The 26,890-nt window shown below is 45.2% G+C and overlaps 1 protein-coding gene across 20 annotated transcripts in view; it reads right to left on the reverse strand.

Moving 5' to 3' along the window:
- LOC101549287 (protocadherin gamma-C5) overlaps window positions 1–26,890 on the reverse strand; it is a 190,173-nt gene that overhangs the window by 66,885 nt on the left and 96,398 nt on the right. Inside the window, exon 1 of one of the 20 annotated variants that reach the window (XM_055142252.1) lies at window positions 24,788–26,890. The exons of 15 other annotated variants lie outside the window; for them this stretch is intronic. In XM_055142252.1, coding sequence (XP_054998227.1) covers window positions 24,788–26,758 — 1,971 coding nt within the window. In that variant the 5' untranslated portion in view covers window positions 26,759–26,890. Of the gene's footprint in view, window positions 1–4,838; window positions 7,418–9,810; window positions 12,425–15,866; window positions 18,456–19,830; window positions 22,426–24,787 lie in introns of those variants that run through there. 4 more of the 20 variants (XM_055142248.1, XM_055142239.1, XM_055142245.1 and 1 more) reach the window with 4 other exon arrangements.

The following is a 26,890-nucleotide window of genomic DNA, read 5'->3' on the forward strand; positions in this document are numbered from 1 at the left end:
GTGATCTTAAAACCACTCATTGTCAAATTATAAGTTAAACTGTGCCCATGGTCATATCTGATCCAGTATTTTATATTATGTTTTGTGTTCTTGGTAGGGCCATAAGCTTGGTGCTCATGGACTATTCCTAGCTCTATGATAGGGGTCACTCCTGATAGATTGAGAAACTATGAGGTGCCAGGGATTGAACTGGAGTAGATCACATGCAAGGCTTTAATTCCAGTCCAGACATTTATGTGTTTTGTGTTCAAAGTCACTGCTGTCACCACTACCAGAGTTCCCAAGAGACTACTTTCCTGGTTACAGAGCTAACTTATACTCATACTTGATAATCCATACTCAATATCACTTCCTAAAAGAAGCCTTCTGGTCTTCAGACTAGGGTAGACCTTATCACAGGCTTCCTCAGAACTGGGTTAGATTACCGACACTGCCTGGTATCTTTAGCACTGCTGAGAGTGACCTCCCAAGCACCGAGCTGGGAGTAGTATTTGAGCACTGTTGGCTGCGGCTCAAAATCAAACTATCATAAATTAAATACATAACTTGAAGAGTTATATGTTTTTACTAGTACTCACCATTGAAATCTTCAAATTATATATTTTAGCTCTATTTTGTTAAATAAGAAAGATACTAAGTAATTTGTTCAAGGTGATACAATTACTACTTACCACAGTGCAAAATTGTTATTTTCTGTCTTAGAATACTTATACTAGGTAATGCCCAGCATATATACATTTGTTTATTCACTCAACAATTATTTAATGAACCTGTTTGTTCCCAACTAGAAGCATAGTTGAGAATACTGTTATTTGAGACATAAACTAGGGGCCATCACAATTCATTGCTCTAGCTCTTAATAATTTGTCCCTAAGAGAGTTTAAATATCACGGTGATTCAATAAAATTTGAAAAAAGGGATTTAAATAAACAGAAACCAGCAGAATGGGACCATCGTAGACTAACTTCCCACATAAGTTTCTATTGTGTTATGTTTTTCCATTTTTAATTGGCTGCTATATGAGATCTGGTCATATTATATTGTCAAAACTTTTACAAGAGAACAGAAGGTTGCCCTCTAGTCTCCTCAATATTATTACTTTGGGGGGATTAGGCTCAAGTTTCATTCCTGGCAGTTCTCAGGTGGCCATGCAGTATCAAGGCTCAAACTGGGATCAGCTTCCTATCCCCTGTATTATCTCTCCAGCTCTGAATATTATTTAGAAAACTCCATTTTTAAATTTCATTTAGAACTTAATATCAATATAATGTGTGCACTTTTAGTTAAACTCAAAAACTTTTTTTAAAACGTAGACAAATAAAACCACACAATATTCTTTCCTCTTTTTAAATTTATTTAGTTTTTTTTGTCAGGGGGAACACCCAGAAGTTCTCAGGACTTATTCCTAGCTCTGTGCTCAAGGATCACTCCTGCTGGGCTCACCTATGCGGTGCCTGGGATTGAACCCACATTAGCCACAGGCAACACAAATGGCTTACCTGCTGTACTATTGCTCTTATCCACTAATGTATTTTTTATTTATTTTTTCTGGCAAACTAGTTATTTTGTTATTATTATTATGATTGCATCACTGTGAGATAGAGTTACAAAGCTGTTCATGCTCAGGTTTCAGTCATAAAATGTTCCAATATCTATCTCTCTATCACTGTACATTTCCATTTCTCACCACCAATGAACCCAGTTTCCTTCCCCCCACCTGCCCAGCCTGCCTCTATGGCAGGCACTTCTCTCTCTCTCTCTCTCTCTCTCTCTCTCTCTCTCTCTCTCTCCTCTCCTCTCCTTTTGGGCATATGGTTTGCCATAAAGATACTGAGAGGTTATCATGTTTGTTCCTTTACCTACTTTCAGCATGCAGTTCTTATCCAGTGATCATTTCCAACTATCATTGCCATTGTGGTTTCTTCTATATGCCAACTACCATACTACTATTGTATTTTTAAAAAAATAGAAAGAAAACAAACAAAGAGAAAAGAATGAGGATTTAACTGGAGCAGTAGTACAGTAGGTAGGGCGCTTGCTCAGCTGACCAGGTTTTGACCCCCAGTATCCCATAGGGTCTCTGAGCACCACCAAGAGTAATTACTGGTTGCATAGCCAGAAGTAACTTACCCTGAGCACCACTGTATGTGGCTCCAAAGCATAAAATAAAATAAGGATTTATGCTATGCTATATTCCATTACTCTTTATCGTTCCAATTTTAGTATATGTGTGTAGCACAGCGGGTAGGGTGTTTGCCTTGCACGCGGCTGACCCAGGTTCGATTCCTCCCTCCCTCTCAGAGAGCCCGGCAAGCTACAAGAGTATCCTGCCTGCACTGCAGAGCCTGGCAAGCTACCGATGGCACATTTGATATGCCAAAAACAGTAACAACAAGTCTCACGATGGAGATGTTACTGGTGCCCGCTCGAGCAAATTGATGAACAACAGGACGACAGTGCTATATTCCATTACAGAATTCATCAAATGAAACCAAGTTTCTCATGAATCTGAAAAGATAGTACGGGGGTTAAGGTGCTTGCTTTGCTTATGCAATATGTAGTCCCCAGAGTACTGCCAGAAGTGGTTCATTAGCACAGAGACAGAAATAAGCCCTGAACACAGCTGGATGTGACCAAAAAAGAGAAAGAAACCAAGCTTCTCACAGATTTCAGCAATGTTTTCTCATAAATAATATTAATTTTCTCAATGTTTTCTCAAAGATAATATTCATTTTCTATTCAATATTCTACAATAAAGCATAAGAATCTCAAGAAACAGTATCTATACAGTTTCGAGAAAAATTTACATATCTGTGAAAATTATGGGAAATTTAATGTAAGAAAAATTAGTATAAATTTCCAAAAATGCACTCAAAGTTAATTGTTTAACATTTAACATTTGAACAGGGCCAGGCTGTTTTCACTCAGGGTACCCAGAGGGGGGCGGGTGAGAACCCTCCCAGCCCCAAGGGACCAAGCCCCGGCAGCCAACCTCCACTACCTAACCACCACCATGCTCCAGCCTGGCAAGCTACCCATGGCGTATTCGATATGCCAGAAACAGTAACGATAGGTCTCATTCCCCAGACCCTGAAAGAACCTCCAATCATTGGGAAAGAGTAAGGAGAGGCTGCTAAAATCTCAGGGCTCGGAGGAACAGAGACGTTACTGGTGCCCACTCTAGTAAATGGACAAACAACGGGATGACAGTGATACCGTGAAATGTAAATTTAATTTTTAAACTTCCTCAGAGTTATTAAGATCACTAGTGGAAGGGCGTAAGGAAGAGACTAAACGGCAGAGGGCATGAGTTGCATGTGTGAAGGAGTTCCTAAGTTAGTTCCCCAGCTCTGCTCCTAGCATCTCAGTAGGTACAAATCCTCCACCCACCGCAACATCAAGAATATATTTATAATCTGTTAAAAGGAATATTTAAAAATAATTAATTGGGTAAAATGGGTAAAATCTAACCTGGAAACAGGCAGACATTATCTTCCCAAAATCTATAACATGGGTATACTTTTGAGTCTTTCTTCACGATAAAACATATTGATTGCGTATTTCAGTGAGAAAGTCAAAGTAACAAAATGACTCACCACACTTGCAAATTTTATAAATGATTTGAGATCATGAAATGAAATTACTTCAGTCAAGAAGAAAAGATAAGGGTCAGACAGATAGTACCACAAGCAAGGATGATTCAGGTTTGATCCCTGGCACCACATACGATCCCCTGAGCCCACCAGGAGTGATCCCTGAGCACAGAGCAAGGAGTAAACCCTGAGCATTGCTAAGTGTAGCCCCAAAACTCAAAACCCAAAAAACAAGAAATAATAAACATATGCTTTCCTAATGACCAGAAAGAATGAAAACACTTCAAAAGAAACAAAGCACATTTTGTTAATTTCTGTTAATTTCATTTTCTGGTAACTTATAATTGTCCCATTAATTTTTTTCTTTTTGGGTCACACCTGGAAATGCACAGGGGTCACTCCTGGCCTCTGCATTCAGGAATTACCCCTGGCGATGCTCAGGGGACCATATGGGATGCTGGGAATTGAACCTGGGTCAGCCACGTGCAAGGCAAACGCCCTACCTGCTGTGCTATCACTCCAGTCCCCCATTAATTTTTTAAAAATTAAATCACCATGAGATACGCAGTTACAAAGTTGTTCATAAATGGGTTTCAGTCATACAATGTTCCAACACTCATCCCTCTATCAATGTCCCCAGATTCCCTCCCACCACCCCCAGTCTGCCTCTACACTATCTCATTAATTAAAAATCTATTTAATAATTAATATATACTTATTATATTTATTCCCTAAAGAAGAATGTGTTTGGGGCTGAAGTGAAAGTACAGTGCTTGCCTTGCATTCGGTCAGCCCTGGTTCAGTCCCTGGTTACTGGATGTGGTGTTACCCACCCTGAGCACTGAGCCAGAAGTAAGCCCTGTGCAACACCCAGTATGGCTCCCAAACCAAAACACATATACATGCACAAACAAAAAGAATGTGTTTTAAACAGATAAATTGGGATCAGATATGCAACATAAAAGTTTTGTGGCCAATAGTGCATCAATTAAAATTCAGAAGAGTTGAATAGTTGGTAACTCAAACTATAAAATTATATAAAACATTAAAAATACAAAGTAGATATATGTTTATAGTACATAAATATATTTTAAAATGTCATAAGTAGGTAAAAGGGGAGGTGGTAGGGTTGTCTTTGATGTCTGCCATATATGTATATACACATGTATGAATTTAATAGTATTTGCTTTATATAAAGTTTGAACATATATTTTATTCAAAACTCATAAGTTTTTATAAACCCACCTGAATTAATGCATGATTATCTCTAGAAAATGCGGAATCACCTGACACCAAGAGGGGCTCACTTTTCTCACAGCTCTCGTGGCTGATGAGCGTGTCTGCGTAGTTGGGTTGTGGGAAGATCAGGTGACTCTTGCGTGAGTCCGAAGTCAGCGACACCTCATGTGAGTAGGTCTGCAGGAAAGCCCGCACCCCGTCCACGCCCACAAAGTGCGAGGGGGGCACGCCAGCCAAGCCGCCTGTAGAATCCTGCAGCAGGCGCGACGCATGCCAGCGCCTCAGCCTGAGCGCCAGCAGCACGATGACAAAGGCCAGGAAGACACAGGAGACCACGGCCACTGCCACCACCAGGTAGAGAGTGAGGTCTGAGTCGTCCTGCTGGACAGGGGCACTGATGCTGCCCAGGTCGGCCAGCACATCAGGGATGCTATCTGCGATGGCCACAGTGAGCGTGAACGTGGCTGACAGAGGGGGCCGCCCGTGGTCCTGAACCCCCACCACCAGGCTCTGCTTGAGGGCATCTCTGTCCAGCAGGGCGCGAGCAGTGCGCACCTCGCCTGTGTGCAGCCCCACGGAGAACAGCCCTGGCTCGCTGGCCTTGAGCAGGCGGTAGGACAGCCAGGCATTCTGGCCTGAGTCTCTGTCCACTGCCACCACCTTGGTCACCAGGTAGCCTGGTTCTGCGGATCGGGGGGCTAGTTCCACCCCAGTGGAGCCATCAGTGGGTAGTGTTGGGTGTAGGATTTCTGGTGCATTGTCGTTCTGGTCCACAATGAAGAGACTCAGGGACACATTGCTGCTGAGTGGAGGATTCCCACTGTCACATGCCATCACTTGTAACTTTAAGTCTCGGAATTGCTCATAATCAAAGGAGTACAAGGCATACAGGACACCTGTGTCTGAGTTGATGGAGACATAGGAGGACAGGGGTGCTCTCTGGAGGGTATCCTCCACCAGGGAATAAGTGACCTGGGCATTCGCCCCATAGTCGGGGTCATAGGCGCTCACAGAGATTATGGATGCCCCCTTGGGGTTGTTCTCTGGTATAAAGGCAGAGTAAGAGGCATGAGAGAACTCAGGAGGGTTGTCATTTGTGTCTGCCACATTCAGTGAGATGTGTGTTTCAGTCGACAGGGAGGGACTTCCTCTGTCAGTGGCGGTCACAGTGATGTTGTAGCTGGGAACTAGTTCTCGGTCTAGGAGTGTGTCTGTCACTAAACGATAGTAATTTCCGTAAGATTTTTCTAATTTAAAGGGGAGATTCCCTTTGATGGAGCAGATCACCTGTCCATTTTCCCCAGAGTCTTGATCATTCACATTTAAAAGGGCAATTAATGTGCCTCTGGGAGAGTTTTCCAGAATGGAGTTGGAGAGAGAAGTGACAACTACTTCAGGGGCATTGTCATTTACATCCAAAACTGTGATCAGTACTTTGGCTCGAGCAGAATATCCTGCATTATCCATTGCTTGTACTTCCATCTCATAGAATCCTGACTCTTCATGGTTCAGCTCTCCTTTTGTTGAAATCGTCCCTAAATTACTATCAAGTTCGAAAACCTGGGCAGCCTTGCTGTCCACATACCGGAAGGAATACGTCACTTCCGCATTGGCTCCTTCATCAGGGTCGGTGGCATTTACCACTAGCAACTTGGTGCCCACGGACACATTCTCCGGAACGCTTACATGGTATTCAGTTTGCGCGAACACCGGCGCATTGTCATTCACATCAACAACCATCACGCGGATGCTCGCGGTGCCCGTGCGCACTGGGTCGCCTCCGTCAGAGGCCGTGAGAACCAGGTGGTGGACCGCCTCTTCCTCGCGGTCCAGGGCGCGCTCCAGCACCAGCTCTGGGTACTTGTTCCCATCGGCTCCACTCTGCACGTCCAGGGAGAAGTGAGTATTGCTACTGAGCTCATAGGTCTGGAGAGAGTTCTTTCCGATATCCGGATCCCAAGCGTGGGGAAGGGGGAATCGCATTCCAGTGGCCGCGTTTTCACTCATTTTTATTTCTAATTCACCTTCCCGAAAGTAGGGCGCATTATCATTAATGTCCCTCACTTCTACCAGCACCCCATATATCTTCGCTCCATCCTCCATCAGAATCTCCAGACTTAATTCGCACTTGCTGGCCCCCGTACAGAGCTCCTCCCGGTCTATCCTGCCCGCCGTGACCAGGCTGCCGCTGCGCGGGTTCAGAGCAAAAAGTTGCGTCCTACCTCTGGAGACGATGCGTGCTCCGCGCTCCTCGAGTTCCCGGGGTTCCAATCCCAGATCCTTGGCGATGTTGCCCACCCGAGAGCCCTTCTCCAGCTCCTCGGGAACTGAATAATGGATTGGGGTGCATCCAGTTTCGCACAGAATTCCCAGAAGAACTCCCAGCAAGACCAGCCCTTTACGGTCCAGGTGCGACTGCGCAGAAATCATGGTCACTTTCTCGTGGATTGTTTCCAGGTCTTCCTTTGACCACTGAAGTCAGGAGCAGCTCCTCCGTCCTCGGAATCCAGTAATTGGGGGATGGGGACAGGAGCCCCTCCGCCAGGTTTCTTCTCAGTGAGGAGATGATTAGTTTTTATCTCTCCGTGCTTTGTGCTAGGGAAGCATGCGCCACAAGCCCATCTCGGCTTTTCTCTCCGCGATTGGTGAACAGCGGCGCTTAGAGTCCTAACCAATAACTGCACAATATTGGACTCCAGGAAGGACTTTGGGGTTTTAGTCCTTAAATAGCTCCACCTACTGTTCTTCAAGTACTGATGGAAGTGGGGCTCACAGTAGTTGTTTTAATCCAGATTTCAGTAACTTTTTATTTCCTATAATCTTAATACACAACCACTTTGAGATTATCTGTAAGTGTATTCTACTTTCCCAACGAGGTTTTAAGTGATTTTGAAGTTTCTATATAAATTTTAACTTATAATTTCAGTGGACCTGCTTTATCACTCACTTCACACACACACCCAACATAACTCTAACGGGATATTTCCCTAGTAGTTTAGTAAATGTAATACAATATTAAGCTTTTCCCACTTAGTTATAATTTGGGGGCAAATCTTTTAATGTACTCTTTTTTTTTCTTTTTGGGTTACACCTGGCATTGCACAGGGGTTATTCCTGGCTCATGCACACAGGAATTACTCCTATGCTTGGGGGACTATATGGGATGCTGGGAATCGAACAGGGGCCGGTAGCGTGCAAGGCAAATGCCCTATCTGTTGTGCTATTGCTACAGCCCCTTTTAATGTATTCTTAAACTTGCCTAAAAATTTGGAAGAACTATTTTAACAGATTGTCAATACTGAATATTAAACATTTTCATGATAATGTGTAAATCGAAAAATAGGAAATATCATTGTATACATTAACAAAATCACATTGGGAAGGCTGTCAAGTGAAATACATACCTTAACATTTTCAGAACAAAATGTAAGCATTCAAAAATGTAAGCATTCAACTGAAAGTTACTGGAAATAAGGCTAGTATTTCACAACTTTACTTACAAATTATATTTCAAAAGAATATTATATTTCAAATGTATTTCAAGGTAGTAAGTGAGTAATCCAAAGACTATTATGAACTTGCCTTTCTGGGGTGTCATAAACCTAATTCCAGTTACTGAGAAATACTGGTAATGAATTTGGAAACCCGGGGCTGGAGAGATAGCACAGCGGGTAGGGCGTTTGCCTTGCACGTGGCCGACCCGGGTTCAAATCCCAGCATCCCATATGGTCCCCTGAGCACGGCCAGGGATAATTCCTGAGTGCAGAGCCAGGAGTAACCCCTGTGCATCGCCAGGTGTGACCCAAAAAGCAAAAAAAAAAAAATTGGAAACCCATGAATATATAAGAAAAATCTCAGTTGTGTTTTCATGTGTGTAAATAATTAGAGTCTAAGGACAAGCATGTCATTATCAAGTCATACCTATAATATAGATATTTGTTCTGAGGCCATTCCTGGTGGTGCTGGGGAGGGAAGGCTACATCTACTTTTTTCCACTTTATTTAAACACCATGGTTTACAAAGTTGTTCATAATACATTTGTTACTTGCATTTGATATTCCAACCCCAATCCCACTGCCATGTTGGCCTTCCCTCCACTATTGTCCCCATTTTCCCAATCACCAGAAGGCTATTTCTGACTCAAGGCTCAGAGGTCACTCCTCAAGGTGTTTGGAAGAGCATGAGGTGTCAGAGATCAAACCTAGATCTCCTGCATACCAAGATGCGCTCAGTCTCTTGAGTCACCCCTCTGGCTCTCTAATTATATATTTTATTTTGTAGAAATTGGGCCATAGACTGCATTGCTTAGGGTCTCTTTTCTGGCTCTGAGCTCAGTAGTGACCCCTGCAGTGCTTGGGATCCATATGTAGTGCCATGATTAGACAGGGCTTGGTCACATGTAAGGTAAATGCCTTGCCTCCTGTACTATACCTGTGGTACCTCCAATTATATGTCTTAAATTGGGAGTAAATCTACAGATAGCTCTGAGAAAAGATTGGATATAAAATTGGCTTATTCAGTGGAATTCACAGAATCCTTGGTTAATACCTGGATGTCATCAAGTCATTCCTATGCCCTTATCCTTAAAGCCTTTTCTCAGGCATTTTCTTCTGTGATAGTATAAAGAATAAAGCATTGTATACTCAAAATACTGATGTTCTGGGGATGAGAAACACCTACAAAAAGAAAACATCTAGGTTTCAGTTAAAACTGTTTAAATAGCAGAAGAATCATAATGCGCATTTTACATAGTGAAGGAAATTTTGTGTGTTTAAAGAATGCAAGAGAAAGACTGTCAAAATATTTCACAACATTAGAGTTAAAAGGGAAGGTACTGGCGCAGACCAACAAGAATAGAAAGTTCTGAGAAAGGACAAAGAAACCTAGATACTGTCTGCTTAAAATTTTCCTACCAAAATATTGGTCTGAAAATTAAATCAAGCACATTTACAAATAAAAAACATTCATTGAAACTCACGTGAACAGAAGTGACCCCTTTAGACATTAACTCATCATTCTCTTCAGTGACATTTACTACCGAAACGGCTTCATTGGAAAGATTTTGATCTTGTGGTGGGACTATTTCTGGTGACATGGTGAGAAAGTTAAAACTTGTTTTCTGAGAATTGGAAGCAACGTACAGGTTGTAGGAGTAAGGCAAAGTTCCTTCGTTGTAGCCCGGAGAAAACCCTGGTCCAGTCTTAGAACACAGGCCCGACTGAAAACAACCCCGGTTGGACAGCCTGGAAGAGCCTCTCAGTCGCAAAGCGATGGCCAGAATCACCGCCAGGAGGAAGAGCACTGAAATGAGAGCCAAGGCCACCACCAGGTAAAACTGTAGCTCAGCCTGAGGGTCAGACGCTTTAGGCTCATCGCTGAGATCAGGCAGCACCTCCTGCAAGCTGTCCGCGAAGACCAGGTGCAGCGTGGCGGTGGCAGACAGGGGAGGCTGACCCCCATCGCGCACCGCCACCAGCAGGCGCTGACGCGCAGCGTCCCTGTCGCTCAGGGCGCGCGCAGTGCGCACCTCCCCCGTGCGCAGCCCCAGGCTGAAGAGTCCGGGCTCGCTGGCCTGCAGCACGTGGTACGACAGCCAGGCATTGTGTCCGGAGTCTGCGTCCACCGCCACCACCTTGGTGACCAGGTATCCGGGCTGCGCGGCGCGCGGCACCGTGTCGAAGAGCGCCGCGCCGTCGGGCCCCAGCGCGGGGTACAGCACCCGCGGCGCGTTGTCGTTGCGGTCGCCCACCAGCACGCGCAGGCTCACGTTGGCGCTGAGCGCGGGCGCGCCCTGGTCGCGGGCCTGCAGAGTCAGATCGAAGGCGCGCAGCTTCTCGTGGTCGAAGGCGCGCTGCGCGAACACCACGCCGCTGTGCGCGCTCACCGACACGTAGGACGCCAGCTCGCGGGGCGCCAGGTCGCTGGCCACGATGGCGTAGGACACGTGGCCGTTGGCGCCCAGGTCGGGGTCTGAGGCGCTGACCTGGGCGATGGAGGCGCCGGGAGGGTTGTTTTCGTCCACGTGGACCACGTAGGATGCCTGCTGGAAAACTGGAGCGTTATCATTGATGTCCCTTATATCTAGAGTGACGCTTCTGCTGGCAGAAAGGGGCGGCTTGCCGCTATCGGTAGCTGTGATGGTAACATTGTACTGGGAGACCTGCTCCCGGTCCAGAGCCCCATCGGTCACAAGCTTATAGTAATTGTTGGCGGAAGATTCAATTCTAAACGGCACTTTTTCTTTAATAAAGCATGTGACCTTTCCGTTTTCTCCAGAATCTTTATCATGTGTTTTGAATAGAGCAATCACTGTTCCGGGTTCTGCGTCCTCTGTTATGGAACTAGACACCGAGGTGAAAACTACTTCTGGGGCATTGTCATTCTCATCTAAAATTTCCAGTATAATTTTACATTCCGTGGCCATCCCTCCACCATCCCTGGCTTCTATGCTGATGCTATAGCTGTTCTGAATTTCAAAGTCTATGGGATCTTTGGTTTTAATTTCTCCACTTTGATGGTCTAACATAAACATATTTCCAATGTCTCGTGTTTTGAAGAAGTACCTGATTTCTGCATTGATGCCTTCATCCTGATCAGTAGCATTCACCCTTAGCAAGAAGGTGCCTGGGGGCAAGTTCTCCCTAAGGCTAACCCTGTACACATTCTGACTGAACACTGGAGGATTATCATTGGCATCCGTGACCTCGATCTTGATTTGTGCTGTTCCAGTTCGAACAGGATTTCCCCCATCCAATGCTGTCAGGACCAGGATGTGGGAGCTTTGCTGTTCCCGGTCCAGCAGTTTCTCCAACACTAACTCTGGGACATTCTTGCCTTCAGACTTGTCCTTCACCATCAGAGAGAAATGCTCATTGTGGCTGAGTTGGTAAGTCTGGAGAGAGTTAGACCCTACATCTGCATCTATAGCAGGCTCCAGACCAAACCGAGTTCCTGGAATTGCTAATTCATTGATTTGTAAAACAGTGCAGTCTTGCGGGAAGTGAGGAGGATTGTCATTTATATCTTCTATCACAACATTTATGTGAAAAACATTCAGAGGATTCTGCGCTACAATCTCTAAGGGCAGGACACACAGAGGCTTTTGGCTACAGAGAGTCTCCCGGTCTATCCGGTCGCTTACAAGCACATTTCCATTCTCCACGTTCACAGTAAAGTACTGTTTCTCTGCACTGACTCTGAGGTTTCGGGCCAATAGATCCCGGACTTGCAACCCCAGGTCCTCAGCAAGATTTCCCACCACAGAGCCCCGGGGCATTTCTTCAGTTATGGAGTAGCGGACCTGCTGAGAAAGGGTCCCACAGAACAAAGGCAGCAGGAAGGGGAAAAGTACTTGCCGCTGTGAGATACAGCTCCTCCACTTCACCCTACCTCCCATTCTTTATGGTTGCTGCAGCCGTGGGATGCGCCGTGGGATGCTTCACCCGAGTAGAAAACTTATTTCCTTCCACCACGTAGAAAACTCAACGAACCCAATTTGAAGGCATCCGATTTTGAATTCTGGAATCAGATTTGCTGAGCAGAGACCCTGAGTCCACTTCTTTTCCAACTCGCTTCTTTGTCTGCGCAGAAAATCCCAGGTAGATGCCAAGCACAGCTCTTGCAGCGCGTTGGCCAACAGCGGCACTCAGAGTCTGTTTAGAAAACTGCACTCAGCAGCCTCGCAAATAATGGGATTCCATATTCCAACAGTTATGTTGGACTGATGTATAGGAGAGGGTTAGTTTGTGTTCTGGGCATGGCTATTTTCCAGTGTCTGGTATCATAGAAGTCATAGTTTCCTATGGAAGCCATTGATCAGCAGTGAGAAAACTATGCCTCTTTCTAATCAGAGAAAATGCACATATTGGAAGAACAGGAAGAACCTCTTCAGACTAAGAAAAAAGGAAGACCACGTGTGAAAATCACCTAACCATGTGATACGGGGAAAATTTGACAGTTACGAAATGATTCAAAGTATTATCTTCATTTTGGTGTTCAGATAATTTTTTTCCGTTAACAAAGGAAACTGGAGGAAAGTCAAAGCTATGAGTATACTCAGGATAAGGATGACCAATGCCAGAAAGTCTCTGTTACTTAAAAAATACAATTATGGAAAGGATTATTGCTTTATGCTTTCATCATAAGCACACTCTAGTGAGTTACCGTCGGAATGTAATGACATGAAATGTAAGACTGTATTTTTTAATCCTTATATTTACTGTATCATATGTTGTGCTTTAATAGAACTTTATTGTTACCTTGGAGTTGAAATAACTTTTTAAATCCCCAATTTGAAAGCCAGCATTTCCTTTTTATTTTTCAAGATTTTTGTTGTTAGCTTCTAACTAGTTCAGACTATGTATACATATGCATATATAGTATGAACCTTCACTTCATACCTAATACTTTATTCATCTAATTTCAGTTCACACAAAATGCCTTAACTGCTTTTGTTCTTTGACATTCATAAGCAGCTATTCTACCACTATACATAAAAACTATACATAAAACACTCTTCATGATTTCAAGAAAAAAAAACTAGGATTCTACTATAAGACTTTCACCCCCAGTGAAATATTTTCCACCCATATTTAATTGCATTAAGGTTAATTCCTACACAAGAAAAGTTTGAAAGGAATATGAATATGCAAGTACATGAGTTTGGAAATCCAGATGTGTGTGTTTGAAGTTGAATTGATCATGGAAATGACATCTGTCCTCAGATGCTCTAAATAGGTCTTATTTTCTCATTTGACTTCCCTGGACATTGCCTCAGATAACACATGTATATTATCAGGAAACTATAAGGGTAAGTAGGTTCTTTTGTTACTCTTTGGTTGACACCTAGCCGTGTTCAGGGCTTACTCCTTGCTCTGTGCTCAGGGATCACTCCTGGCATGGCTGGGGGGAACATACGGGATTCTAGGGTTTGAACCCAGGGCAGTCTCATGCAAGTCAAGCACCTTACTTGCTGTACTACTTATTGCTCTAACCCCAGGGTGAGAAGGTTCTGAATATAAAAACCGCATATTTATATAGAATCTGAGTTGACTGAGGGAATTCTGAAGGAATCTATGATTCATGGGCATATTGGCAACAAATACCCAGAGGAACAGTAGTTAAATAAGTCTCAAAAGGGCTGACTATATACTTCTCTTTTACTCACATGAACTACAAACTATTTTTTTTTTTTTTTGCTTTTTGGGTCACACCTGGCGATGCACAGGGGTATACTCAGGAACTACTCCTGGCGGTGCTCAGGGGACCATATGGGATGCTGGGAATCGAACCTGGGCCGGCCACCTGCAAGGCAAACGCCCTACTCATTGTGCTATCACTCCAGCCCCAGAACTACAAACTATTAAATCAGAAAAATGTAACCACTCCTAGCAGAGTTTGAAAATTGCCTTTTCTGAGAAGCACAGGTTCAAAATTATTTCTACGTCTGCAACATTAAAAATCTTAAAACATATACAGACACTAAAGTACAAGTTAAAAAATAAAGGACATAGCGGGTAGGGCATTTGCCTTGCACGCGGCCGACCCGGGTTCAAATCCCAGCATCCCATATGGTCCCCTGAGCATGGCCAGGGGTGATTCCTGAGTGCAGAGCCAGGAGTAACCCCTGTGCATCACCAGGTGTGACCCAAAAAGCAAAAAAAAGAAATAAAGGAAATATTCCCTCTTCAATTAATTTTTTTGTTTTGGGTCACATCTAATGGTGCTCTGGGCTACTTGTGGACCAGTACTCAGGGGTCACTCCTACAAATGGTTGGAGGAACATTTGCATGCCATTGATTGAACACTCTCATGCAAGGCATATACTCAACACATTTCTCTGATCCAACAATTCCGTTTTTATGGAAACACATCCAGTGATTCCCAGAAGCTACAGAACTATACCTTGTTCTGTAGTCCTTGGGGATCATGTAATGCCAGAAATCAAGCTCAGGGCCTGACATATGCCAGTCATATGCACTATCACCTCAGCTATATCCCTGGCACAACAATTTAATAGTTTTCTCAGCATAATTTAATGAAGTCACTGTAGAAACAGAAAAGATAACTATTGATTACAAGGAAGTGTTTTATATTTCCTATCCCAAGAAAGTCTAGTAATTAAAATATAGACATCCTGTTTTAGTAGAAGGAATAAATGAGATAAAGCTGAAATAACCAGAAAATCTAAATTTATCAGTCATAAAAAACAAAATTTAAAAATAATAAAATTTAAATTTTATTTTTAAAACAAATTTAAATTTAAATTTTAAATTAAAAAAATAAAATTTACTGCGCAGAGAACTAAGTTTACATGTGTTATTTATATGCATGCATGTTGAGTATAAGTGAATATATCAATAAATAAGCCAGAGAATGCTATGAATCAACAAGGACAAATATGAAAGTGAACCAAAATATGGTAGAATATAGTTAAAAATCAGTGAAGGTAGAATAGGAAAATGAACAAAGTGTGAATCACTAATTTGAATCAACCAGTTTCTAATAAATGCCAAACACAATGATAGAAAAATACTACTACAATTTAAGTTACTATAAAGCAAACCATGATAACTGAACCATACACTCAAAATCAAAAGAAAATATTCCAGGAGGAAAAAGATTCACAAAGTTTTTTGGAAAAGAGATTGTAATTTGTTATGAGGAAAAGTAGAGAAACTTACATATATTGCTCTAAACACAGACTGGAGAAATAGTACAGAGGATAAAGTGCTTGCCTTGCATGCAGCCCACCCCTGTTCAATAGCCAGTGCCACTTATGAACTCCCAAGTACCAGCAGGAGTGCTCCCTGAAAAAAGAGGAAGGAGAAGTTCCTGAAGTGCCACTGGGTGTAGCATATACATATACACATAAATATGATTGAACTGGATATACCGCTTGTCCCACAGTACTTCCCAAATAACCCACTACTTAGAACAGACAATTAAAAAACAGGTTCAGAGAAAGCAAAAAATAGCTACTTGAAAGACTTGTGCAGAAATATCAGTAATAGGATAGCAAGAAATAGATCTCACCTGAGTAGAATCACATTTGCCTAAACCAGTAGCTGAATCATCCGCTATCAAGAGAGGCTCGCTTTTCTCACAGCTCTCATGGCTGATGAGCGTGTCTGCATAGTTGGGCTGTGGGAAGATCAGGTGACTCTTGCGCGAGTCTGCAGTCAGTGACACCTCATGCGAGTAGGTCTGCAGGAAAGCCCGCACTCCATCCACGCCCACAAAGTGCGAGGAAGGCACGCCAGCCAAGCCACCTGCAGAAGCTTGCAGCAGGCGCGATGCATGCCAGCGCCTCAACCTGAGCGCCAGCAGCATGATGACAAAGGCCAGGAAGACACAGGAGACCACAGCCACAGCCACCACCAGGTAGAGAGTGAGGTCTGAGTCGTCCTGCTGAGTGGGGGCACTGATGCTGCCCAGGTCTGCCAGCACATCAGGGATGCTGTCTGCGATGGCCACGGTGAGCGTGACCGTGGCCGACAGAGGGGGCCGCCCATGGTCCTGGACCCCCACCACCAGGCTCTGCTTAAGGGCATCTCTGTCCAGCAGGGCACGTGCAGTGCGCACCTCGCCTGTGTGCAGCCCCACGGAGAACAGCCCTGGCTCGCTGGCCTTGAGCAGGCGGTAGGACAGCCAGGCGTTCTGGCCTGAATCTCTGTCCACTGCCACCACCTTGGTCACCAGGTAGCCTGGTTCTGCGGATCGGGGGGCCAGTTCCACCCCAGTGGAGCCATCAGTGGGGAGCGTGGGGTACAGGATCTCAGGAGCGTTGTCATTTTGGTCCAGCACAAATATGTTCAGTGACACATTGCTGCTGAGTGGCGGGTTCCCACTATCCTGTGCTGTCACCCACAACTGCAGGTCACGGAACTGCTCATAGTCAAAGGAGCGCAGTGCATAGAGGACACCTGTGTCCGAGTTGATGGAGATGTAGGAGGACAGGGGTGCTCCTTGGAAGGTATCCTCAGCAAGAGAGTAAATGATCTGGGCATTCTCTTTGCTGTCCCTATCAAATGCAACCACGGAGAAGAAGGAGGCACCTCTGGGGTTGTTTTCAGGAATATAGGCAGAGTAAGAGGAGTGAGCAAAGGTGGGTGGGTTGTCATTGTCATCTGTCACAATCAGTGAAATATGAGTTTCTGTAGATAAGGGTGGACTTCCCTGATCTGTAGCTGTCAATGTTATATTATAGCCCTGAACCTGCTCTCTGTCCAGTTCTCTATTTGTTATCAATTTGTAATAATTTCCATAAGTCTTCTCCAATTTAAAAGGCAGATTGTTAGAAATGAAACAGGAGACTTGACCATTTTCCCCAGAATCTTGATCTTGCACGTTTAGAAGAGCAATTACTGTTCCTGGAGGAGAGTTCTCCAGCACTGAGTTAGTAGAAGACGTGATAGTGATTTCCGGAGCATTATCATTCACATCCAAAACTGTAACCAACATCTTAACAGTAGTGAAGAGACCTCCTCCATCTTGGGCTCGAATTTCCATCTCGTAGAATCTATATTTCTCAAAATCCAGAGACCCGCGTATTAAGACTTCTCCTGACTTAGAATCCAAGTGGAATGTTTCTGACGCTTTTCCTTCCATATTCAGGAATGAATACACTACTTCCCCATTGGTTCCTTCATCGGGATCAGTTGCGTTTACAATGAGCATCCGGGTTCCAGGGTTAAGGTTCTCAGGAACGCTCACTTGATACACGGATTGTGTAAACTTTGGAGCATGGTCATTGACATCGAGGACCACCACACGGATGGGAACAGAGCCCTGGCGGATGGGCTCTCCTCCGTCTAAAGCTGTGAGGAGAAGGTGGTGAATGGCCTCTTTCTCCCGGTCCAAACTCCCCTCCAGCACCAGCTCAGGGCTATTGGTCCCACTGGCTCCCCCGCGCACTTGCAAGGAAAAGTAATTATTACGATTGAGCTGGTAGCGCAGGAGAGAGTTCACTCCCACGTCTGGATCCCTCGCGCTAGGCAGGGGAAATCGAGACCCCGGAGTTGCTTGTTCACTGATTTTGATCTCTATCTCCTCCTCCCGGAAGCGTGGGGCATTGTCATTAATGTCCATTATTTCCACCTCCACTCCGTAAATCTTCAGAGTGTCTTCCACAAGTATTTCCATATTCAGCAAACAAGAAGACTCGGTCTCACAGAGCTCCTCCCGGTCGATCCTGCCCGCTGTGATCAAGCTGCCACTTGGCGGATTCAGCGCGAAAAGCTGCGTCTTTCCTCTGGAGACGATGCGGACTCGGCGCTCCGCCAGCTCCCAGGGCTCCAGCCCCAGATCCTTGGAAATATTGCCCACGAAGAAGCCTTTGTCCGTCTCTTCGGGTACCGAGTATCGGATCCGCCGGGCCCCAGACTCCCGCAACATCCCCAGGAAGATGCACACCAGGACGAGTCCGCTGCAGTGCAGGCGCGGAAGCCGGTTCGCCATGGCTGAGTCTTTATTTCGGGGGTTTCGTGAGTCGTTTGTTCTGACTCTGCTTATATCTTTACAAAGTTCCGAGCCGCCTGCATCCGAAATATATCCGCGAAGGAGAAGTGCATTAAGTTTCCAGCGTGAGAATCTGTGAGTCTCCCGTCGCTTTCAGCTTTGTGTGGTAGATGTGGAAGGAGGGAGGGAGGGACTGTAGCGCGGTTTCATTCCCCCATTGGTGAACAGCGGCGCCTAGAGCCCAATCTTATTATTGCAACAAGTAACAAACCCACCTAATGAAGGACTGAAGAAGTTACTTACCATTTCAGAGAAACGTATTTATGAAGTTTAAAGTTGGAAATAAAGGGCTATTTTAAGTTATATTAAATGTTTACCAAGAAAACTTGTGAAAAGACAACTATTATTAGTTTTTTGTTATTATATATATTTTTTTGGGCTGGAGCAATAGCACAGCAGTTCCGCGTTTGCCTTGCACGCGGTAGACCCGGGTTCATTTCCTCTGCCCCTCTCAAAGAGCCTGGCAAGCTACTGAGAGTATCTCTCCCACATGGCAGAGACTGGAATATTTGATATGCCAAAAACAGTAACAAGTCTCACAATGGAGACATTACCGGTGCCCGCTCTAGCAAATCAATGAGCAACGGGATGACAGTGATACAGTGATATATATTTTACAAAAGTACCAATATTATATTATTCTTTTTTACTTGAGGGACTGCTATACTATGCCCACCACCAGACTGCCAGGATTAGATTAAATTTTTCTCAAGTGTAACTAGAGTTGAAAACTTGCAGATTGGATTTAGTTACTATTGATGTTTACTGACTAAGTGAGGCGGCTATCTGGATGTAGAACATAGCTTCCCAAAATTATTAGCCAGGATGCCTGATTGTACTTCTTACCAATGTATTTTTATTCAGTAAAGTAAAAATGAAATGTCTGGGAAAAATTGAAAGGAAATAAGTTGTCCTTTAAAATGCCAAAACAAAAATACAACTGTATTGGACTAGAGTGATGTACAGCCAGTAGGGAGCTTGCCTTGCATATGACCCACCCAGGTTAGATTCCTGGTGATACACATGGTTCCCCAAGCCTTGCCAGGATATCACTCCTGAGCACCCAAATATATATGTATCATATTCTTAAGCAAAATGCATACTATTTAATTTAAATGTCATTAGATATTTCTCGTTATATATTTTACCTTAAAATGCCTTTGATTAGTTTGACCACAGCATGGTAATTTTAATCTTAATAGTGATGTGTGCAGGGCTGGGCTGGAGAGAGATTATCAGGGTTCAGACACTTGCCTTGCATGTGGCACCACATGGTCCCTAAGTACAGCTAGGACCAACTCAGAGCTGAGAGCCTGAAATAGCCTACTAGCACTGCAGGGAATGGCAAGAAAAGTGATGTGCACATTTAACTTATGTTTATTTTTGGAATGTTTCATTGAAACTAGAGTCATGAAATTAGCACTGTATTGGAATATATCAGCATACTGGAACATACAATGCATTATTGTAAACTACTTACCTGTTTAACGGACGTCTTATCTGTGTCAACACAAGGCGTTAAAATGTTAGCCAACAGCACTGAAGAGCTATCTTTGTTGAGAATATCTTGTGTGGCTGGACAGTGGTCAACAGATGTGAGGAAGTTAAACTCTGCATTAGTTTGGTCTCCAGACACACACAAATTATAGGCATAAGGTAATGTTCCCTCACTATAGTTAGGAGGAATCTCAGGCTTGGAACAGAGAACAGATCCAAAGCACCCTTGAGCTGCGGGGCTAGAAGAATGTCTCAGACGCAAAGCAATGGCCAGAATCACCGCCAGGAGGAAGAGCACTGAAATGAGAGCCAAGGCCACCACCAGGTAAAACTGCAGCTCAGCCTGAGGGTCAGACGCTTTAGGCTCATCGCTGAGATCAGGCAGCACCTCCTGCAAGCTGTCCGCGAAGACCAGGTGCAGCGTGGCAGTGGCAGACAGGGGAGGCTGACCCCCATCGCGCACCGCCACCAGCAGGCGCTGACGCGCAGCGTCCCTGTCGCTCAGGGCGCGCGCAGTGCGCACCTCCCCCGTGCGCAGCCCCAGGCTGAAGAGTCCGGGCTCGCTGGCCTGCAACACGTGGTACGACAGCCAGGCATTGTGTCCGGAGTCTGCGTCCACCGCCACCACCTTGGTGACCAGGTATCCGGGCTGCGCGGCGCGCGGCACCGTGTCGAAGAGCGCCGCGCCGTCGGGCCCCAGCGCGGGGTACAGCACCCGCGGCGCGTTGTCGTTGCGGTCGCCCACCAGCACGCGCAGGCTCACGTTGGCGCTGAGCGCGGGCGCGCCCTGGTCGCGGGCCTGTAGCGTCAGCTCGAAGGCGCGCAGCTGCTCGTGGTCGAAGGCGCGCTGTGCGAACACCACGCCGCTGTGCGCGCTCACCGACACGTAGGACGCCAGCTCGCGGGGCGCCAGGTCGCTGGCCACGATGGTGTAGGACACTTGGCCGTTGGTGCCCAGGTCTGGGTCGGAGGCGCTGACCTGGGCGATGGAGGTGCCGGGAGGGTTGTTCTCGTCCACGTGGACCACGTAAGACGCTTGCTGGAAAACTGGCGCGTTGTCGTTCACATCCGTGATGTGCAGGATGATGGTGGAGCTGGAGGAGAGGGGCGGCTTGCCCCTGTCGGTGGCTGTGATGGTGACGTTGTATTCCGGAGTCTGCTCTCGGTCTAGGGCCCCGTCTGTCACTAGTTTGTAATAATTATTACCTGAAGAAAGTATCTTAAAAGGAACATCTCTTCCTATATTACACGTGACTTCTCCATTTTCCCCGGAATCCCGGTCCCGCGTTTTGAAGAGAGCCACAACCATTCCAGGGTGGGAATCCTCCAGAATTTCATCAGACAGTGAAGTGATGATTATTTCTGGACTGTTGTCGTTTTCATCTAGAACTTCTATGATCACTTTACACTGTGTAGAAAGGGATCCTCGGTCCTTTGCTTCTATATCCATGATATATCTTTCAACGTCTTCAAAGTCCAAGGGTTGATGAGTTGTAACGGTTCCTGTGTCGGAATCCAGAGAGAACACTCCCTGGGCTTTGTCAGTCACACCAACAAAGGAGTAGGTGATCTCTGCATTGATGCCTTCGTCAGGGTCCGTGGCCTTCACTCTCAGCACGGAGGTACCTGGGGGCACATCTTCAGAGAGGCTGACTCTGTACACGTTCTGGCTGAACTGTGGCGCATTATCATTGGCATCCACCACCTTGATCCGAATCTGAGTTGTGCCACTTTTCGGTGGATCCCCACTGTCTATGGCTGTGAGTACCAAATGGTGCGTACTCTGTGCTTCTCGGTCAAGGTTCTTCTTCAGCACTAATTCTGGATATTTGCCACCATCGGGATTGTCTTTCATCACCAATGAGAAATACTCGTTCGGACTTAGTTGGTATTTACTTAGTGAATTCATACCAATATCAAGATCTTTTGCAGAGTCAAGAATCATTCCCATTCCCAGACTGGCAGATTCACTGATATCTAAGTTTATTTCCTCTTTCTCAAACCGAGGGGCATGGTCATTGATATCCTCAACCACCACAGTGATGTGATAAATATTTAAAGGATTTTCCACCACAGCTTCCAACTGCAACTCACATCTTCTTTTCTCTCTGCATATCTGCTCTCTGTCTATTCGGTCCTTCACCAGCAAGTCTCCGCTCTCCGCATCTACAGTGAAAAGCAGCTTCTCCGCGTTAACGCGCAGCTTGCGAGCAGACACATCCAGGACACTGAGCCCTAGGTCCTTGGCGAGGTTCCCCACCACCGAGCCCTTGGCCAGCTCCTCGGGGATGGAGTAGCGGACGGGCTCTCCGAGCGCGCGGTGGAACAAAGGCAGCAGGAAGGCAAACAGTACCTGCGGCCGGCTGGCGGGGCGTCTGTGCGCGCAGCTCCCTCCCATGGCGCGCTCCTCTTCTCGCCGGCTCCCAGTCTTCCAGTTGGGAGAAAACGCTCACTATTGGGTCCAGAAGGGACTGGGGAGCCCCAGTCTTTGGGGTTAGAATCCGAGTAATCCGGACGGAGTCTCTGCGGCCAAGAGCCCCACTGTATAAGGGGGTTTCTTTCTCTGTGTGTTGGTGACTGCGCTGGTAATCCCAGGTTACAGGCTGCGGGATCCCGGGTCTTAGCTTGCCCTACACTGGCCGACAGCGGCGCCCAGAGGCCTCGTGTGGAACCGCAGCCTACTTATTTTCTCCATATTCCAGTAAAAACTTTCAAAGATGAAACCAGCTAAAATATTGAATAATTCCTCAGTGATATGTTTTAACTGTAAAGTATATCTCCACATATCCCAAAGTATCCTTACATGTTAATAATTTACGTAGATGTTGAATAAAATTATTTTTGGATATTCAAAATGTCAAAGAAGATACAGCTTGGATATTTAGGTCTTATCCCAGGAGTCACTTATTTCCTTCTTCTTCCATTCAGAGTCAGTCACTGCTGTTCTTTCAACGAGTAATTATCACTCAAAAGTAAATATTAAAGCAAAACTAGTTTCATTTTTTCACTTTTTCTTTTGATTTACAGCCCTCAATTTGGCTACAAAGTAAGATCCATTCATATTGGTAATAAGAAATGCAACTACTGTTACATTTCCTCCAGATATCCAGTACTGCTTTTAAATAATTCTATATATCTGCTTACAATAGTTACCATGCAATTATTTCAGATGAATTAAAATTGAATTCATGTGGACAAAAATTTAAAATGACATTTCAGTGATTTACAAATTAATAACTATGACCTATTAACTTGTGAATCACTTTTTCTATAGATGGGTCATTGAAATAATGTCAAGAAATGTAAAAAAGTCATGAGTACACTTATTGACTACATGATGCCACGTTTGTTTAGAACATTAGTAATAGAAGATGAAACACATTATTATGCTCACTAACGGCAACTAAGTTACTAATAACTCATTTTAGAGTAGTTTTGTGTATTTATGTTCCTATTTGCTGCAGAAATAAGGTTTCTTCACTTAATTTCTTATATTTCATATTTTTTCAAAATTTAAAGTAGGCCTTCTTTTCTCTACATCAAAGAGCCACTAGAATACCCTTTGAACACATCCCTTGCTTCTTCTGTTCCAAGGAACATGTTGACATCTGTCCTTGTTCTACTTTTTTCAGTATGAAGATTGGAGAATTTATCTAGTAACAGAAGGAGAACAGAACTCCGAAACTGCTAATCTGACCTTTTATAAACTCTCTAGACTATTTCTTGAGCAAAGGAAGATGCTATGTATTCCATCTAAAAGTATGATTTGTGGCTGGAGTGATAGCAGAGCAGGTAGGGCTTTTGCCTTGCATGCGGTCAATCCGGGTTTGATTCCCAGCATCCCATATGGTCCCCTGAGCACTGCCAAGAGTAATTCCTGAGTGCAGAGCCAGGAATAACCCCTGTGCATTGCCGGTGTGATTCCCCCCCTCAAATAAACCTATGACATTAGAATCATATGCAAAAAGGGTGATACAAGGAACAGAAATAGCATAGGTGTTTTCCTTGCATACTTCTGACCCCAATTTGAATCCCAGGCACATTTGAATCCCTGAACACCACCAGGGGTCACTCCTGAGCACAGAGAAATAGTTCTTGAGCACTTCCAAATGTACCCCCCACAATTTAGGTATACACTGTAGACTCAGTGAAATAATAGGGCAAAATTTAAATCTCTCAAGAAAGTCATTTCAACTGTAATGGTATCTACAAGTATTGTTTAAAAAAGATAACTACAAAGTTATATTACCATTCTCTTTAGTGAAAACACTGAGAGGTCTTGTATTTTGGTTGTTTTCAGTGAGGCTAATAATGTGTTTGTGTATAACAAATCAATTCTTACCAGACTTAAACTCAAGCTAGGCTTGTCTAAGGACTAGGGTTTCTTCATGTGGCTACCAGGAGACTACACAGACTGACACTCTCAATATGGGAGACCTGGCTTGTACTTGTTGGCATTGCATAAAAAAACTATGAAATATAACTACGTAAACCTTTTGATGACCAGAAAGTAAAAACAGAACAGCTTTCAAAACTATCAAGCCTGGCTGGAGAGAGTAGATAAGGCACTTGCTTCCTTTGCCAGGACCCTGGTTCAAATTCCCAGAACCGCATAGGGTCTCCTGAGCACCACCAGAGGTCCCTCCAGAGCACAGAGCTAAGAACAGTTCCTAAACACCCTGGGTATAGCCCAGCCCTTTCCCCAAAAAGAACTATCAAATTCTAGGCACTCAGATGTAGCTAAGACAACACAGCCTCTGAGTTCAACCCCCAGAACCACAAAAACCAAATCCTATCCAATGTTCTAGCAAGAAACAAATGCCACTTAAATGAAGAAAAAGGCAAAAAGTTTTGAAATATTCCATTGTCATACTGCATCCTAAAGTAAAACGGGTTGTATTTTTTTTTAAGGAATGAAAAAGAGTAAAAATAGAACTCACTGGAACCAAAGGGGTATCTTCTATAGGAAACTTGGAATCATCTAACAAAGACAAAGGATCCTTTTTCTCACAGCTCTCATGGCTGATGAGCGTGTCTGCATAGTTGGGCTGTGGGAAGATCAGGTGACTCTTCCTAGAGTCTGCAGTTAGCGACACCTCATGTGAGTAGGTCTGCAGGAAAGCCCGCACCCCGTCCACGCCCACAAAGTGTGAGGTGGGCAGGCCAGCTAGCCCGGTAGAAGCCTGCAGCAGACGTGAGGCATGCCAGCGCCTCAGCCTGAGTGCCAGAAGCACGATGACGAAGGCCAGGAAGACACAGGAGACAGAAGCTAGTGCCACTACCAGGTATAAGGTGACACCTGAAGCATCAGAGTCATGCTGGATCTCCGGACTGCCCAGGTCTGCCAGGATATCAGGGATGCTGTCTGCAATGGCCACGGTGAGCGTGACTGTGGCCGACAGAGGGGGCCGCCCATGGTCCTGGACCCCCACCACCAGGCTCTGCTTGAGGGCATCTCTGTCCAGCAGGGTGCGTGCAGTGCGCACCTCGCCCGTGTGCAACCCCACAGCGAACAGCCCTGGCTCGCTGGCCTTGAGCAAGCGGTAGGACAGCCAGGCATTCTGGCCAGAGTCTCTGTCCACTGCTACCACCTTGGTCACCAGGTAGCCTGGCTCTGCGGAGCGGGGGGCCAGTTCCACTCCGGTGGAACCATCCATTGGGAGGGCTGGATACAGGATTTCAGGTATGTTGTCATTTTGATCCAGTACAAATATGCTCAGTGATACGTTGCTGCTGAGTGGTGGGTCCCCACTATCAGTAGCCTTCACTTGCATCTGTAGATCTTGAAACTGCTCATAGTCAAACGACTGCAGTGAATAGAGGACTCCTGTGTCAGAGTTGATGGAGATGTAGGAAGATAAAGGTACCCCCTGGATGGTGTCGTCAGCTAGAGAATAAATAACCCGAGCATTCTGTTCACTGTCTGGGTCTACTGCAGTCACCGAGAAGATGGAGGCGCCTCTGGGGTTGTTCTCTGGGATATAGGTAGAGTAGGAAACGTGAGAAAAGGAAGGCGGGTTGTCATTGATATCTGCCACTTGCAGGGTGAGGTGAGTTTCTGTTGAGAGGGGTGGACTTCCTCCATCACTGGCTGTTACTGTTATATTGTATGAGGATACCTGTTCCCTGTCAAGCTCTCTTTTCGTCACCAATCTATAGTAACTATCAATGGACTTCTCTAATTTAAATGGTAAGCTTCCTGCTATGGAACAGGTGACATGTCCATTCTGTCCCGAGTCAAGATCATGCACGTTTAAAAGCGCTACAACCGTTCCCACAGGTGAATCTTCCATCAGGGGACTAAAGAGAGATGTGATGGTCACTTCTGGACTATTGTCATTTACATCTTCTACTGTTATCAAAACTTTTGCGGTTGCAAGATATGCTCCCCCGTCTTCAGCTTGTACTTCTAATTCATAGAAACCTGTTTCTTCATAATCTAGATTTTCTGATAATTTCATTTCCCCTGTAATTTTGTCTAGTTGGAATTTCAATTGCGCATCGGGTATTTTTCTGAATGAATAGGTTACCTCACCGTTGGGTCCTTCATCTCTGTCAGAGGCCGTGACTGTGAGCAGTTGGGAGCCGACAGGCAAGTTCTCGGGCACGCTCACTCGGTATTCGGGCAGAGAGAAGACTGGAGCATTATCATTTGTATCGAAAACAGTGACACTGATGAGGACAGTGCCAGATCGGAGAGGGTTCCCCCCGTCCAAGGCAGTGAGGACCAGGTGGTGCATTGCCTCTTCCTCGCGATCCAGTGCATGCTCCAGCACCAGCTCCGGGTACTTGACGCCACTGGCCCTGCTCTGAACCACCAGGGAGAAGTGCTTATTGGGGCTGAGCTGGTAGCTCTGCAGGGAGTTCACTCCCACATCCGGATCAACCGCTTCCGGGAGAGGAAAGCGCATCCCTGGAGCGACGTTTTCATTGATTTTTACATCTATATTTTCTGCTTGAAATTTGGGGGCATTATCGTTGATATCAGTAACTTCTATTTCTATCCCAAAAAGTTTCACCCTATCTTCCACAAGAATGTTAAA

This window comes from Sorex araneus, chromosome 6 (assembly GCF_027595985.1).
Source record: "Sorex araneus isolate mSorAra2 chromosome 6, mSorAra2.pri, whole genome shotgun sequence".
NCBI lineage: Eukaryota > Metazoa > Chordata > Mammalia > Eulipotyphla > Soricidae > Sorex > Sorex araneus.